Genomic DNA, 14,303 nt, shown 5'->3' with positions numbered 1-14,303 from the left:
CCCGCGCTTCTCCCTTTTATCCACTCCCCCCCCAGCCTGTACTTGTGCTTAGGATTGCCCCAACCCAGGTGCAGTACCTTGCACTTGGCCTTGTTGAACTCCATGAGGTTGGCAGTGGCCCACCTCTCCAGGTCCCTCTGATGGCATCTCTTCCCTCGAGCATGTTGACCACGCCACACAGCTTGGTGTTATTGGCAAACTTGCTGAGGGTGCACTCAATGCCACCATCCATGTCACTGACAAAGATGTTGAACAGTGCTGGTCCCAACACCGACCCCTGAGGAATGCCACTCATCACTGGTCTCCACTCGGATATTGAGCCTTTGACCACAACTCTTTGAGTGCGACCATCCAGACAATTCCTTATCCACTGAGTTGTCCATCCATCAAATCCATGACTCTCCAATTTAGAGACAAGGATGTTGTGCGGGACAGTGTCAGATGCTTGGCACAAGTCCAGGAAGATGACATCAGCTGCTCTTCCCTTACCCACCAATGATGTAACCCAGTCATAGAAGGCCATCAAATTTGTCAGGCACGATCTGACTTTAATGAAGCCATGTTGGCTGTCACCAAACATTTCCTTAGTTTTCATGTGCCTTATCATAGTTTCCAGAAGGATCTGCTACATAATCTTGCCAGGCACAGAGGTGAGGCTGACTGGCTGCAGTTCCCCAAATCACAGAATCACAGAATGGTTTGGGTTGGAAGGGACCTTAAAGATCATCCAGTTCCAACCCCCCTGCCATGGGCAGGGACACCTTCCACTAGACCAGGTTGCTCCAAGCCACATCCAGCCTGGCCTTGAAGACATCCAGGGATGGGGCATGCACAGCTTCTCTGGGCAACCTGTTCCAGTGCATCACCACCCTCTCCGTGAAGAACTTCTTCCTTCTTGTGCCCAGCTGTTGCCAAACTGTAATGCTGCCAATTGAAAAGACCGCTGAAACCTAATTCAGTACCCCATATTTTTCTTAGTAAAAAGACACCATTACCAATAGAATGCCTAAAGTGACTGTTGGTGGCTATAATAAAAGCATCTAGGGACTTGATCTGCTTCACTAACCTGAAAGAACATGACAGTGAACTAAAAACCCATCATGAGCAGACAAGCAAAACTGAGTAATGGCTTGGCATACATACACAAGTTGCATCTGTGATTGTCAACATCCAGAAAACACAGTAGTTGTTGAGGATTCATCTGGCTGGGAACCTAGCCAATATGTCCTATTCCTGATTCCAGAAAACACTTCCTTTTTTTTTCATCTCTCAAAAAGAGACCACTATTCAAATTTTAAGTGGGTTATTGGTATACTTGATTCAGTTCTAAATCCAGAGTTTTAATTTGAAATGAACAACACCTGGATTTGCACACACTCAAATACAAGGGAATCATTGCTGCAGATAATTTTGGTTGTATTTTCATAATACAGGGGCTTCTGCTGTAGTAAAGGCTTAAGGAATTCACATATTCTCCCACTCCAGCTGCACATGCTCAACCTCACAATTTTGCACATGCTGCTCTTAAGTTTCCAAAGGTTATCATTGAAATCTGCATCAACTCACTGATCTTCTTTAGTAATACTTTTTACCTCCAGTGATTAGCACTACTCAGTGGGTAGTACAGGAGTATCACAAAAGAGGAAAGGGGAAGTTCCTGAGCTAGCAATACTGAAGCTACAGTTATTGGGAAAAAACAAAGGCAGTTCACAGTTATAAATGGTACTTCACAGACCATGTATCTAGTATTTTTTTTTTTTTAGCTGATAAGAAATCTCAGTATAAGATTGCAAGGGAGCAACCGAGAGTAGAAAGAAAAAGAGCAAAGAAAAGAAACCTGGTAATACTATAAAAAGCCTAAAGATTACTAACCACTCCAGAAATAGCTCACGTCAAAATTCTGGCTCCACATTCTTTCTCATCCTCTTACTAAAAAGTAGTTTCATAAGAGCATTAAAAACATTCATTATACTTAATTCCCCGCAAGATTTAAAGTGAAAGAAAATAAAACAACAATGATACAATATACTCAAGATGTACTTCATGAGACTGGTAATACATGCCTTGGGCAGCTGAAGTTCTTCAGCCTTTGGCCTGCTGCTACACAGCACACCCAAGGCATATATTAATGGCCCCATAAAAACATACCCTGTAATGACTTGCGCTTAAATAAACATACTTGTCTTTCTCTTTTCCTCCTCCGAATATTGGATGCAGTAAAACTCCACCAGTCTTCAGTTCATATGCCACTATTTGATCCAACTCCTAAAAAGTACAACGTACGTAAGCAAGCACAATTTTGAAAAACAGAGAAATTATTTAAAGACGACAGGAAAGCTTTTCCTATCACTGTTCAAGCCATACCTCCTAATTAAACCTGTTTACAAACACAAAGAGCATTTTAAAATCAGGAATGTTCCTCAGTATGGCAAACAATAACAAACCAGTAGAAATTAGCAGTTAATACTTGTGCTGGATGTGGGTCAACCCACAACAGTATTTAACTATAATATATTTAAGAATAGGTAAGTTGTCTCAGACCAAAAGAAATAAAGGTGATCCCCATTTCCTTGCAGTGGAAAGTAATACTGGGTATACCTACAGAATAGAGTATAGCATATAGAGGCTCATCTTGATCTATGCCCAAGCCAGACAGAAGCCAGCTCTGAACTGGAATGTAGTCTAAATTTGTGTGGTACGTGCCCATGTTAACAAGCACACTTCAAGGCAGGATGTTTGCATGGGCTCACTATCACCCAGCGGTCAACGTGGCTTTTGGATCAAATCAGGTCAGCTTGAGCACAGGGAGAGTGATGCCTGTCTGCAACCCAATGTTAGTCAAGGAATTCTCAAATGCTGATATGTATTGGTAGTCATTGATTCACGTCTACTTACACACTTTCATATACTGATCATCCAACTCAGAGGCAGCAAGGGCAGAACCAGAGGCTGACAGCAGCACCTCTCAGTTCAATGTGGAAGCACTTAGCCAACCCATAGGGAAGATCATGAGTAACTAAGAAGCAACTTCTGTTGCACACAGGAGTGAACTCTCAAATAGACCTTTATCCAGTTCTGCTGTTCTACACAGAACCCTCACCTTTAGCACAGACATCACAGGACTGGCAAGCTGAATGTACATTAGGCAAGTAAAGATATGGTATTGAATGCCCATGTGCGCAGGGGATGTAAACAGAGCCCATGGGGTTAGGAATCTAGTTTTTGGAAAAGGAAGGGTAAGAGAATGTGATGAGGAGGAAAGGAAGGAGATATACATCTTTCTGAGAATGAACATCACTGGCAAAGAATGAAAAGTCACTGCTGCTATCACTACAAAGTACCTGTCTGAGGGCATTATATCTGGAAATGTAAGGTATAGACAGAAATTTGTTTTCCAAGAAAGGAAATTCTTTCAACAGGGATTTTTTCACTGTTTCATTATTTCATTTAGGACTTACACAATACTAAGAGATACCTGATCCACTACTGATCCAAGCTAACACCGTATCCCTTCTGAGCTATATGGATAGCCATCACAGTATAACAAATTAACCAAATATCTCCTTATGAATCCGATATTCTATTTTAAGTATTTAAAAAGTTACCATCTTCTTTGAATTTTCTTTCTGGTTTTGTGCAAAAGCTCACACAAAAGAGGAAAACTACTTTCACGGAGAGACAATGAAAATTATTACTCCTAAGTGTTGTCACAGAAAAGTATTTTGGTTAATGTGATTGGTGTTTTTTTCTTTCAACAAGTGGTAAAAGTAAGTACTTTAGCTCTACGTTACTAAACACTTCCTTAGATTGCAGTGCAAAACTATGTTATATTCTGGCTTTATATTGCATCTTCCTTAATGTAAAATACCTGAAAGATACAGAAAATACTACTATTACGTTATTACCTGTTTAATCCAGTGGCGGTACTCATTAACACCAAAGGTTTTTTTCATCCAAAGGCCATAAATATAACCAGATATTCCCTTTAGCACCCATTCATCTGACCTATAATAAAAAAGAAGCATGAATTATAGCACTTCAGAAGGTACTTCGTAAGGAGTGGTATTTTTGACCAGCTCAAAATAGCCACAGATTTCAGCAGGTTATATAACTTCTCTAAGTCAATAGGAGTCTGATGAGCTGTGAACCAATTTATGTAACTTGGCACCTGGACGGGACCCATGAAACTGAAAAGCCAGTGAAAACTGAACTTTTACCACAGAAGCCCAGATTGAAATTTAAAATCGAACTATTTTAGCTGAAACAGTAACAATAAAGCACAGGAAATGGACACTAAAGTTAAAACAACTGCTAATCTACATGTTCTTAATTTCTTGATAAACACCTCAATGCAATGCAAAAGATATGGAGAGGAACTACACAAAATATCGACCTCACAACTTGGTGGACACCCATTTAAGACCTCTTTTGAGAGTCATGCTCTAAGAGGGAAAAATATGAACAAAAACTACAAAATTATCATGAAACAGAATTCTAAATGTACGAACATAGAGAGTATGATGGAGTGAATAAAATAAAGACACAAACAAAGGAAGTCATGAGAGAGGAAAAAGTTGTCCTCGCAATGGAAGTAGACTAGAAATAAGGAAGAGAGCAATAGACATTATATTGCAACATCCATCTAAAAAGATGTTGGTTTTTTTTTTTGATGCCAATGATACTCTGCGAAATACACTTTTGCCATAAAAAGGTAATGGAGTCTTGTCCCTCATATATAAAGTGTATGCAAAAAGCTTTAAAATAAACACTAATCAAAACTGCAAAAGCCAGCTGGCAGAGATTTTCTGCGGGATGGAGTCATACACAGCTTATCGCCCCAACAAATTTGCCCATTTGACACCGATTTCTCCATTCCCCTCCCTGAACTTCTTTGGAATTTATTAGTTCTGTGCTCCACAAGTACTTCTTATGCAGGCAACCCTTCTACATTCAAAATAGCTGACAGGAATTTACTGATGACTAGAGTCTCCTCCCTAAATTTCCAGGTGCCAAAGCACACTACAACATTCAGTGACAATTTCTGAGAGAAGACATGTTGGTAAAACGCAACATGCAAATTAAATTTTAGGCTTTCTAGATGTTCCGCATTTTCTAGAGAGTACAACCATAAAATACTCACCAGGACATTCTGGATATAAAACATCCAAAGAACTGCTGGGCCAGAGCCTGTGCTAAGCACCTCCTTGTCAGTGGAGTTTCATCTATAATCATTGCGCTGTGTAAGAGATTTGTGCTGGACCCCCATAAAAAGAAAATAACACAATATGAGCATAAGCTCCAAAGAAACATAAGAGACCTTGCTTTAAAAGCCAAACCAAACAAAGTAATTCCTTCACTGTTTTTTCAGTGAGACAGTATCATAGACTACATAGATAGAAACATCCTTCTTATAACACCCTTAATCCAGGCACATCTCCTGCTATTGCCTTTTATATACAACTCCCTGTGTAGAGCCAAAGTAGTTTCTTTTGACTGGTGAAACTCTATTGGACCCCTCGTACTCTATCCCAGCTGAAGAAAAATAAAACATAATCAAACTTCTGCACTTAATTTGATCTTAAATATTGCGTGCATGGAGTTTCTAATTCAGAAAGAAAACCTCTGCCAATTTTTTCTTAAAGAAGATACAAATCCAGCATCTTGATAACAGATAAAATTGGAAATGGTGTTAAAAGCCTGTAATGTCAACACAAGCCAGGCTTTTCAAACTAGAGAGCCCAAAACTCAGGTTTTAAAAATAATAAGTGTCATGCATTTCTCAACAGTCTTAGACCTAGAGCTTCTAAGTCCATGGATTTAGAAGGTGTAATTTTCTCAAATACTAACCTGAAAATACTCATGGATGCATAAGCAGCTACTTCAACATAAGCTTCATCTATAAAAACAGTCTTGAAACAGGAGTATGGATAGCGGCAGGTAAGAATCTCCTCATAGAATTCAAACACCTCATGCAGGTATGACGTGGTATGTTTGAGCAATGGGAGAAGTTGCGGTAAGCAAAAGTGAGTCACCTAGAAAGGAAAATTTGGTACAAGATTGCTGAAAATATTTGGATCCATAAATATAAATGTATTACATAACAGAAAAAGAATCCCACAATACAACAGAAATAGAACTGCTGTAAATTTAACAGAAAAAAAGTATTTTCAAGCTGTGATAATGACTATCGCTGTAGGAAAGCACACCAGGATGTCTCCCTTAATTATGAGACCAGCAACAGGAAAACAATTTTTAGCAGAATATGCACAGTAACAGTGTCTACCTAGTGATATCTATAATTTAAAAACACATGAAATTTTTCTTCAGTTTTGCAATACGAAATCTTCTGGAGATAATACTTTATGCAGTAAAGAATTAGTTATTTTCAAAAAACTAATAACAAACAGGTTGCCCAGAGAAGCTGTGGATGCCCCATCCCTGGATGTCTTCAAGGCCAGGCTGGATGTGGCTTTGAGCAACCTGGTCTAGTGGAAGGTGTCCCTGCCCATGGCAGGGGGGTTGGAACTAGATGATCTTTAAGGTCCCTTCCAACCCAAACCATTCTGTGATTCTATGATTCATTCTATGAAATCACTCAAGCAGTGTTACTGTTTAGAAGATCTCTTATAGGTAAAACTGTAAGTAATCTTTGATATGACTGTTTTTTCTACAAACTTATGATGCAGCCCATGACACTGACTTCAGCAGGGACAGAGCAGTAAAAATCCACAGAATACCATTGCTGAGGACTAAAATCTGATGTTTGCCTTTGGATCAAGTAAAACATAGCTATTTCCCAGTATTTTCCTATCATGATTTCAAAAAAAAGAATATACAGGCCAGTCTTCATGCAGAACCGGTAACTTATTCTGTCTGCTAAGTCCATCCTTACCCAGTCTGAAACTACAGATGTAAATACAAACTGTTGGACTTCAACATTATGGCAACAATCTATTAAGAAAGAAAACCCAATGTCAAATTTAGTTCAGAAGACTACTCAGTTGTGTAGCACTAAGTTTCATCTACTACCAGCAACAGGATGGGTTTAAAGTTATTTTGAGAAATATGCTGTTACCAAGCCCAACTAAATTAGCCCCATAAATTCAGGCATAAATGGAGTTATTGCTCATTCAAAGGCTTTACTTTGGAGATAAATTTAAATATAGGTATTACTAGACAAGTTTTACTCTATAACTGTACTAATGGAGGCTGTTGTCTAGACATAACCATATTTGACCAATATATACTGGTTGCAACATAAAAAATAGTTGTTAGTTCTTTAAAAAAAGGCCTCTATAAAGATTATTACCTCATGCATGTATGGATCAACAAGGATTTCAAAAGGTCCTATCGCCAAGGAGATGTTAGAAGCTGCAGTTGGAATAGTCAGCATGTAATGAAAAGTCTTCTTTCTCATATCATGCGTATATACAGTTTCCACCAAATCTCCGTTTGAAACAGCCACCATTGCAGCATCTACAGTATACTCAAGTTTCCAGGTACACAACTCGGAATATGAATCAACACAAGGAAACCAAAATCTAGGAAAGTTAGGATTGGGAGAAAAATGGTTAACAATTATACTCTTTTTCACAGACTATTTTTCTCTCAAGTTCCAAACTATCCTAAGTACCCTGAATGCTGACATATTGACTGCTACTCTACATTAATTTTATAAAGCACCACAAGTTTCTTTGCCACTAACTCCGCTGAGCTAGAAAGACTAGAAATCCTAATTACTAATCATTAGATGCTACTTCACATCAGTAAGCTCCTTTCAAACATAAAGCAAGTTTCTGAATTCTTGTAAATTTGAAAAATACTAAGACATTATGTGTATTTCCTTCACCTTGAGATTAACAGTTTAAAATTCAAAGAGAGTTCTTCTTACCTTGTAGAATTTTGATAACCACATGAAAAGACATGAGCCCCTCTTTCTGCCATGCTGCCCTCCATGCTGGGTACCACAAAATGAAGGCCTCCTTTGGGCTGGTCCAGAGAAAAGTTTATATGCACCTTCAGGACTTTCAACTCTGCAGCACCAAGACCAAAATTAGAGTAAATATATGCACTTACTTGAAAGTTATTTCAGAATAATCATTCCGTTTTGAACTCTTGGTCTTTCAAGATTATGTGTTTACTTCATTCTCATGGACCTCCAGGTCCACTTACAAAGCACAGCTCAAAAGCTTAAAAACTGAGGCCTCTTAAGCTTTAACTTACAGGATATGAGTTTATAGGAATCTTTATTAATTAATAAAAACTGCAATTGGAGTTACATTTCATCTTCCAACTCCCCAGTAGTAAAGAATCTTCATACAGTAATTGTACCCTAACCATGTTCTCTTGCTGAAATAATTTTCTTCAAAAACTGCATGTAACAGGCACATTCTTATAAAGCCATGATATTGTCATCTGCAGTCTCTTAAAACCTCTTATTATAGTTAAAGCTTCTCCTGTAACTGAAGTGTCTTTGCTTTAGTTTAGTTTCACAGAAATCTCACCTATGAATAGGCTGGCAAGAACAGAAATTCAGGCATGTGGTGAAACTCATCAACAAGTCTCACCATATGTTGGCATTCAAACTTTGAAAAGAAAAATTATACCTGTTTGACTATTTTCCCTTCTGGGTTTGCAAGCAACACAACAGGAACTTAAACAAAATTTAAAATAAACAAAAAGTGCCTTTCCCATTCAGGTGTATTTGACAACACTGTCTGAGTCAGCTTCATGATAGAGTTGTTTTCTCTCTCACAGGTCTCACAGATTGACAGGAAAAACTGATAAAACCATGGAAGAAAACTAAATAAAAATTAAAACCAATACAAAAAAACTAATAAAATCCATGTAAGAAAATAATCAGTGTTGGAGGGTAATTTATTAAAAAGTTACTTGTTCCAGGATCTAGTACAGTCTACTTTTCACTATTGAATCAGCTTTAAACCAACCATTCTTCAAAGTGAGATGGGAAAAAATGAAAATAGCTTGTAAAATAACACATATATAGGCACATCCTTGTAAATTCTTTTCTTTGATAGCTCATGTATATTGCAAGCAGCTTCAAACAGTTGTAATTTAGCACTCAACATAATTACACCATTACACCCACATCCTCATGTAGAGTTCTGGGCTCGTGACCACCCAAGTGTTTGCAAAGGGTGTTGAGAACCCTGCACCACTCACTCCTCCACATTACCAAGAAGGGTGAAGGGATTTTTTCAGATTTCAACTGGAAAGATGCAGGTGAGGAAAAAGGAAACAGTAACCACCATTTCATAATATAATGCTATTTCTGTTTATTTAAATCTCCTATCTTTCAATGCAAACTCATAGCTGACAACTCTATGGCATCGTACATAAAGCTTTTAGTACGGCCTCTTTACCATCAACATGTTTCCACAACTCTGAAGGAACCTTTATGCAGAGTTCTCCGTTTCCAGCATCTGGGTCCACAGCACTGACTGCAGCAGCATAGGCATTGGAAAAATAGTTGAGATTCCTCCTGTCAGAAATACCCAGTTAATTCTTAAAGTACATGATGAACTACAAAAAACCCCACTTTAGAAGCTATAGGATTGCTATATTGAATTTCAGCATGCATATACAAGCAAGTATTTAGTTGTGGTTTTAACAGAGTGAAGGGAAAAAGGAGTAAAGTTTAGACTTCAATAATCAGAATTTACAACTAAGCTTTTATAGAAGTGATCCATGATCAAAAGGAGTTAAGCAGTAACAATCCCCAGTAAATTGAGAAATGCCACTTTACTGCCCAGTAAGAATAGTATTTTTGCTTATTGGAATAGCAAGTAGTGAGTCTTGGAAAATTTTGGATTATGTTTGTGTGTTTATTCTAAAGATCTGCCTCCTCATATACTAGAGTTCTGGGTTTATGTTGCATTTCCAAATACAGTAAGATTTTAGCTTGGCAATGGTAGTTTTCCCCTCTTAACTTGATGGATAGGAATAGTTTTATTTTATTTCCTTTTAAATATCACATAAAATACTAGCTGCTAAAGTTCTGGCTTTAATACACTAAACCACAGAAATATGTATTATGCTTTTTAGTCCCTAGAAATAATTTTGAAAAAATGTTACCATCATGCGTTTATTTAGGATGCAGACAGAAATGTCTAATTAGGCCTGAGCTGTTCAAGCTACTACATAGCAGCTGCTAACTGACTGCACATTTCATTCCAAAGTAATACCATCACTTCAGTTGTGGCTTAGATCAACCGTTTTCTACTGAGATGTACAGGAACATGCAAGTCTGTCTGCTGTTACAGCAGTTATGAGCAGGATGTTATCTTCTTATTATTGAATATGATCATGCTCACATACTGCAGGACTGACCAGTCAGGTTCAAAAATAACCTTGGTTTTCCATCTTTACACTACAGCTTTTATACCTTTTCAAGATGGATTTTAAATCCTGTAAAACATGGAAGCAATAACTTTCTTAATTCTAATCCTCTAGTATACAGAGTTCTTCAAAAGCTTTGCACAATTCTACACCTGAAGAGAAAGTGTTTGAATTACTGATCACCTTTTTCCCCAGAATTTCAAGCATTCAGGCATGTACCAATGATGCATCCAACCACTACGGATGTAAAAGCATAAAGCTAACTGCAGACTTACTGCACCACAATGGAGTAAATTAGATTTTGGCTGTGGACTCTACTCTGCCATGGAATCTGAAGTCCACACAAATCAGACATGATCTCATTTCAGGATTTCAGTTTCATCTAACCATTCTCTATTCACCACCCACAGAGAAAACAGCATTCAAACCAAATTACAGTACCTTACACTTGGAATAATGAAGGATAATTACCCATGCCAGGATTACCCTGTAAGTCTAGGTATGTCAGACACCACGCTTATATTTCTAACCTAAAAAAATTTTACTAAAACACTGAAATATATTAAGAACATATTTTCATACAGTTCTTGATCTCTGGCAATAATAGTGCATAAATTCTCTGGCACCAGTACCAAGACAGAGAATGTTAGGAGCAGTAAAGTTGTCTACTTTGCTTGGAAGCTACTGCAAATAGGACGTGAATAGTGAATAGGAGCTTATGAGCCCAGAAACCCCCAAATCCTGAGTTTTGATACATAATCATTTCTTCCTTTTTCATAATTGAAGTCTACCTAAAGATAGGATATAATGCCAGCAAGTTTTAAAAGCACAAGGTTGAATCTCTACACTGGAATATGTAACTTCAGCTATGGTCCCAGAACAACTCAAATCAGTTTCAACTCCAGCTGTCTGCTAGCCTCAGCCACACATTCCTGTTCCCTCGCTCAGCATGGAGGCTACTGTTCACCCAACCCTGTGGAGATACAGCAGAAGTGCTAAACTGGGAAAAAAGTGTCTATTTTTCTGCAGTCAGCTTTCAGTTGCTTTAGCTCCCTGATCATACATACTGAGGGGTCCAAGAAGTGCTACAACCAAGGCATGGGAGGCTGTCAATGGGATCACAACTAGCCCAACCAACGCTGTGCTGCCTTCAAATGGCATCCTAGGAAGGCAAATAAATACCATTGGAAAAACTCTCTTCCAAAAAAATACTGCATGACAAAATACTATCTTTGTAAGTAAAGAAACTAGCAACAGAAAGCAACAGTAACGTTCTGTCAGACTGTGAAGTCTCAATGTTTTTAACTTTAATCTGCATTGGGTCTGGCTGGGATGGAGTTAACTTTCCCCACAGCAGCCCTCACAGTGCTGTGCTTTGTAGCTAGGGCGGTGTTGAGAACACACCAGTGTTTGGGCTGTCGCTGAGCAGTGCTGCCACAGCATCAAGGCTGCCTCTGGAACATCCCCCCTCACCAGTAGGCTGGGGGTGGGCAAGATCCTGGGAGGGGACACAGCCAGGACAGCTGGCCCAAACTGACCAAAGGGTTATTCCACACCATATGATGTCTGCTCAGCAATCAAAGCTAGGAGAAAGGTGGTGGTTGGGGGGAACATTTGTTATTATGACATTTGTCTTCCAGAGCAACCGCTATGCATACTGAAGCCATACTTCCCGGGAAGTGGCCGGCAATCGCCTGCTGATGGGAAGTAGTGAGAAAACCTTTTGCTTTCCTTCCCTTCCGCACGTGGCCATTGCTTTTGCTTTATTAACCTGCCTTTATCTTGACCCACAATGGGTTTTTTCATCTTATTTTCTCCCCACCCTGTCCTGCTGAGGAAGGGAATGACAGAGCAGCTGGGTGGCCACCTCACATCCAGCCAAGGTCAACCCACCATATAATCTAAACCGGCTCTGAAAATTCACCACTTCTGACAGGGGATTCCTTTCCAATACAACAGCAAGATTTTTTTTTTTTTCCCAAGGTTGAGGATCATGATGAGCTTGTGGTTACATTTTAAACACCAAGCGACTCATAGACAGGAAAAAGTTCTGATTTTACCACAAGAAAGGTAGACTCCACAGGGCTTAACATTTTATGGAAAACAGTCTATTCTGATAGTTCTATTTTTGTCAAGTGTTCCAATTCAAATGGGTGATTCATTGTAAAAGGAATCTATTAAAGGTTTAGTACCACAGCTAATTTTTTCATAGGTTGAACTCTTCTCAATAAACTGGGTATGGCCATTTTAACAACAACAGAGCACATGCCAAAAGTTACAGCCCAAGGAACAAAGATAAATTTTCCTAAGGCTAAGTGTAGATTGACAATGAAAAGTCATATGCATTCATGTTTTTTCCTGGTAGAGATACATTTTATTATCAGAATTCACCCAAAACACTGGTAATTACAGTTCAAGTACATGCTTGTTGACTGACTGGAAACAAGCAATCCTTCAGCGACTTACTTTCTTAAAGCTACTCATTGACTCCAAATACCTCCATGGCAACTTCCCAGAGCATCTCTCACTACCAGCTGCAGTGCTGCTACTTAACTGCTACTTAACACAGACCAAACATATAGTCCACAAATCACTGTCTTCCTACAGTATTTAACATCACCTTGGCAAAATAAGTTCTTCGATCCACATGTATGTAATACATCATTCTTCATTACCTGTAATTCATTTACTATTCTACTTTGCTTCCCAGTTACAATTAGCATTTGATTTTGGAGTCCAAAACCGAAGTATGTGTTATAACATGTATACATATATATAAAATGTGCAATATATAATATGTACGCATATATGTAATTTATTAATAAGGCAACAATTTGAATCTTTGGTATGCTGAAAAATCTGATTTTCATTCTTGTCCAAGGGCTTTGCCATCTCCTTCTTTAAAAGTTCTTGACACCTCTATTTATAACAAAATCTATCATTAAGTTACAACTATATAAGCATCAAACCAGTGGAAACGAAAGCGATTTATTGCAGCAAAACAACATGTGCTCTCTTCACCAGTATTTTTAATGTTTTGTGCATAGGCTAAAGGCTTGATCACTGACTTCTCAGAAGAGAGAATACTTCAACACATGCCCTGAAGGCTATGACATTGCCACTCACTCACAGCTTACTGCTGCTTGTAACTAAAGCAATAGTGAAGCTGGAAGATACCAAAACACATGAGGATGTTTAATGCTTAAAAACTACAGGCTTCAAGCTGAAGTAGTTAATGAACAGGTAGACGCTGCCGAGGGTTAAAATCCCACCGACTAGTGTACCTTTGCACAGGAAAGCATTACGTGCACATTAGCTAGCTATACAAAAAACATCTTCCGTTACACAGAAACAATAAAATGCAATGGCTTCTCAACCTTGCACCACAGTTACCACACAAACATGCAAAGCACATAAACAGGCAACAGCAGGATCATCACACACTCCCCTTATCACGAATCAAACAACTGCATCCAACTCCAAACTTCTGTGGCAGCTATGTAACAGTTTACAACCTTATCTACAGGATTAAGAAAACACAGATCTCCTTTGCCTGTTTTAACATAAACGAGGCTGAGATACAAGCAGTTGTCCCAGGAGTCAGAATACATGCTATGGAATTTCTGCAATGCTATAGCCCAGAAAAATAAATCCCACTTCCCTTATACTGACAGAATCTAGAAAGCAACCATTTTCAAGAAAGCAACAATTTACAAGGAAAAGCAGGAAGGGAGGACAGAGGCGGTTCTAACACTCAACAAGCGCCCTAAGACAAGACCCAAACAGACATTCTCATAGAATGGTTTGGGCTGGAAGGGACCTTAAAGACCGTCTAGTTCCAACCCCCTGCGATGGGCAGGGACACCTTCCACTAGACCAGGTTGCTCAAAGCCTCATCCAGCCTGGCCTTGAACACTTCCAGGGATGGGGCATCCACAGCTTCT

General features: G+C 38.8%; 1 protein-coding gene across 1 annotated transcript in view; it reads right to left on the bottom strand.

The window, feature by feature from the left end:
- The window catches only part of TAF2 (TAF2 RNA polymerase II, TATA box binding protein (TBP)-associated factor, 150kDa), a 61,203-nt gene that overhangs the window by 42,359 nt on the left and 4,541 nt on the right, over positions 1 to 14,303 (bottom strand). The window contains exons 4-10 of the mRNA XM_010158827.1: positions 9,384 to 9,502; positions 7,892 to 8,033; positions 7,310 to 7,541; positions 5,848 to 6,032; positions 5,141 to 5,254; positions 3,906 to 4,005; positions 2,180 to 2,265 (exon numbers count right to left, since the gene is read on the bottom strand). Of these exons, the coding sequence (XP_010157129.1) occupies positions 2,180 to 2,265; positions 3,906 to 4,005; positions 5,141 to 5,254; positions 5,848 to 6,032; positions 7,310 to 7,541; positions 7,892 to 8,033; positions 9,384 to 9,502 (978 nt within the window). The remainder of the gene's footprint in view (positions 1 to 2,179; positions 2,266 to 3,905; positions 4,006 to 5,140; positions 5,255 to 5,847; positions 6,033 to 7,309; positions 7,542 to 7,891; positions 8,034 to 9,383; positions 9,503 to 14,303) is intronic.

This window comes from Eurypyga helias, unplaced genomic scaffold (genome assembly GCF_000690775.1).
Source record: "Eurypyga helias isolate BGI_N326 unplaced genomic scaffold, ASM69077v1 scaffold9149, whole genome shotgun sequence".
NCBI classification, from domain to species: Eukaryota; Metazoa; Chordata; class Aves; order Eurypygiformes; family Eurypygidae; genus Eurypyga; species Eurypyga helias.
The sequence above is the reverse complement of the archived record's forward strand: the minus strand, read 5'-3'. Positions and strand labels throughout refer to the sequence as shown.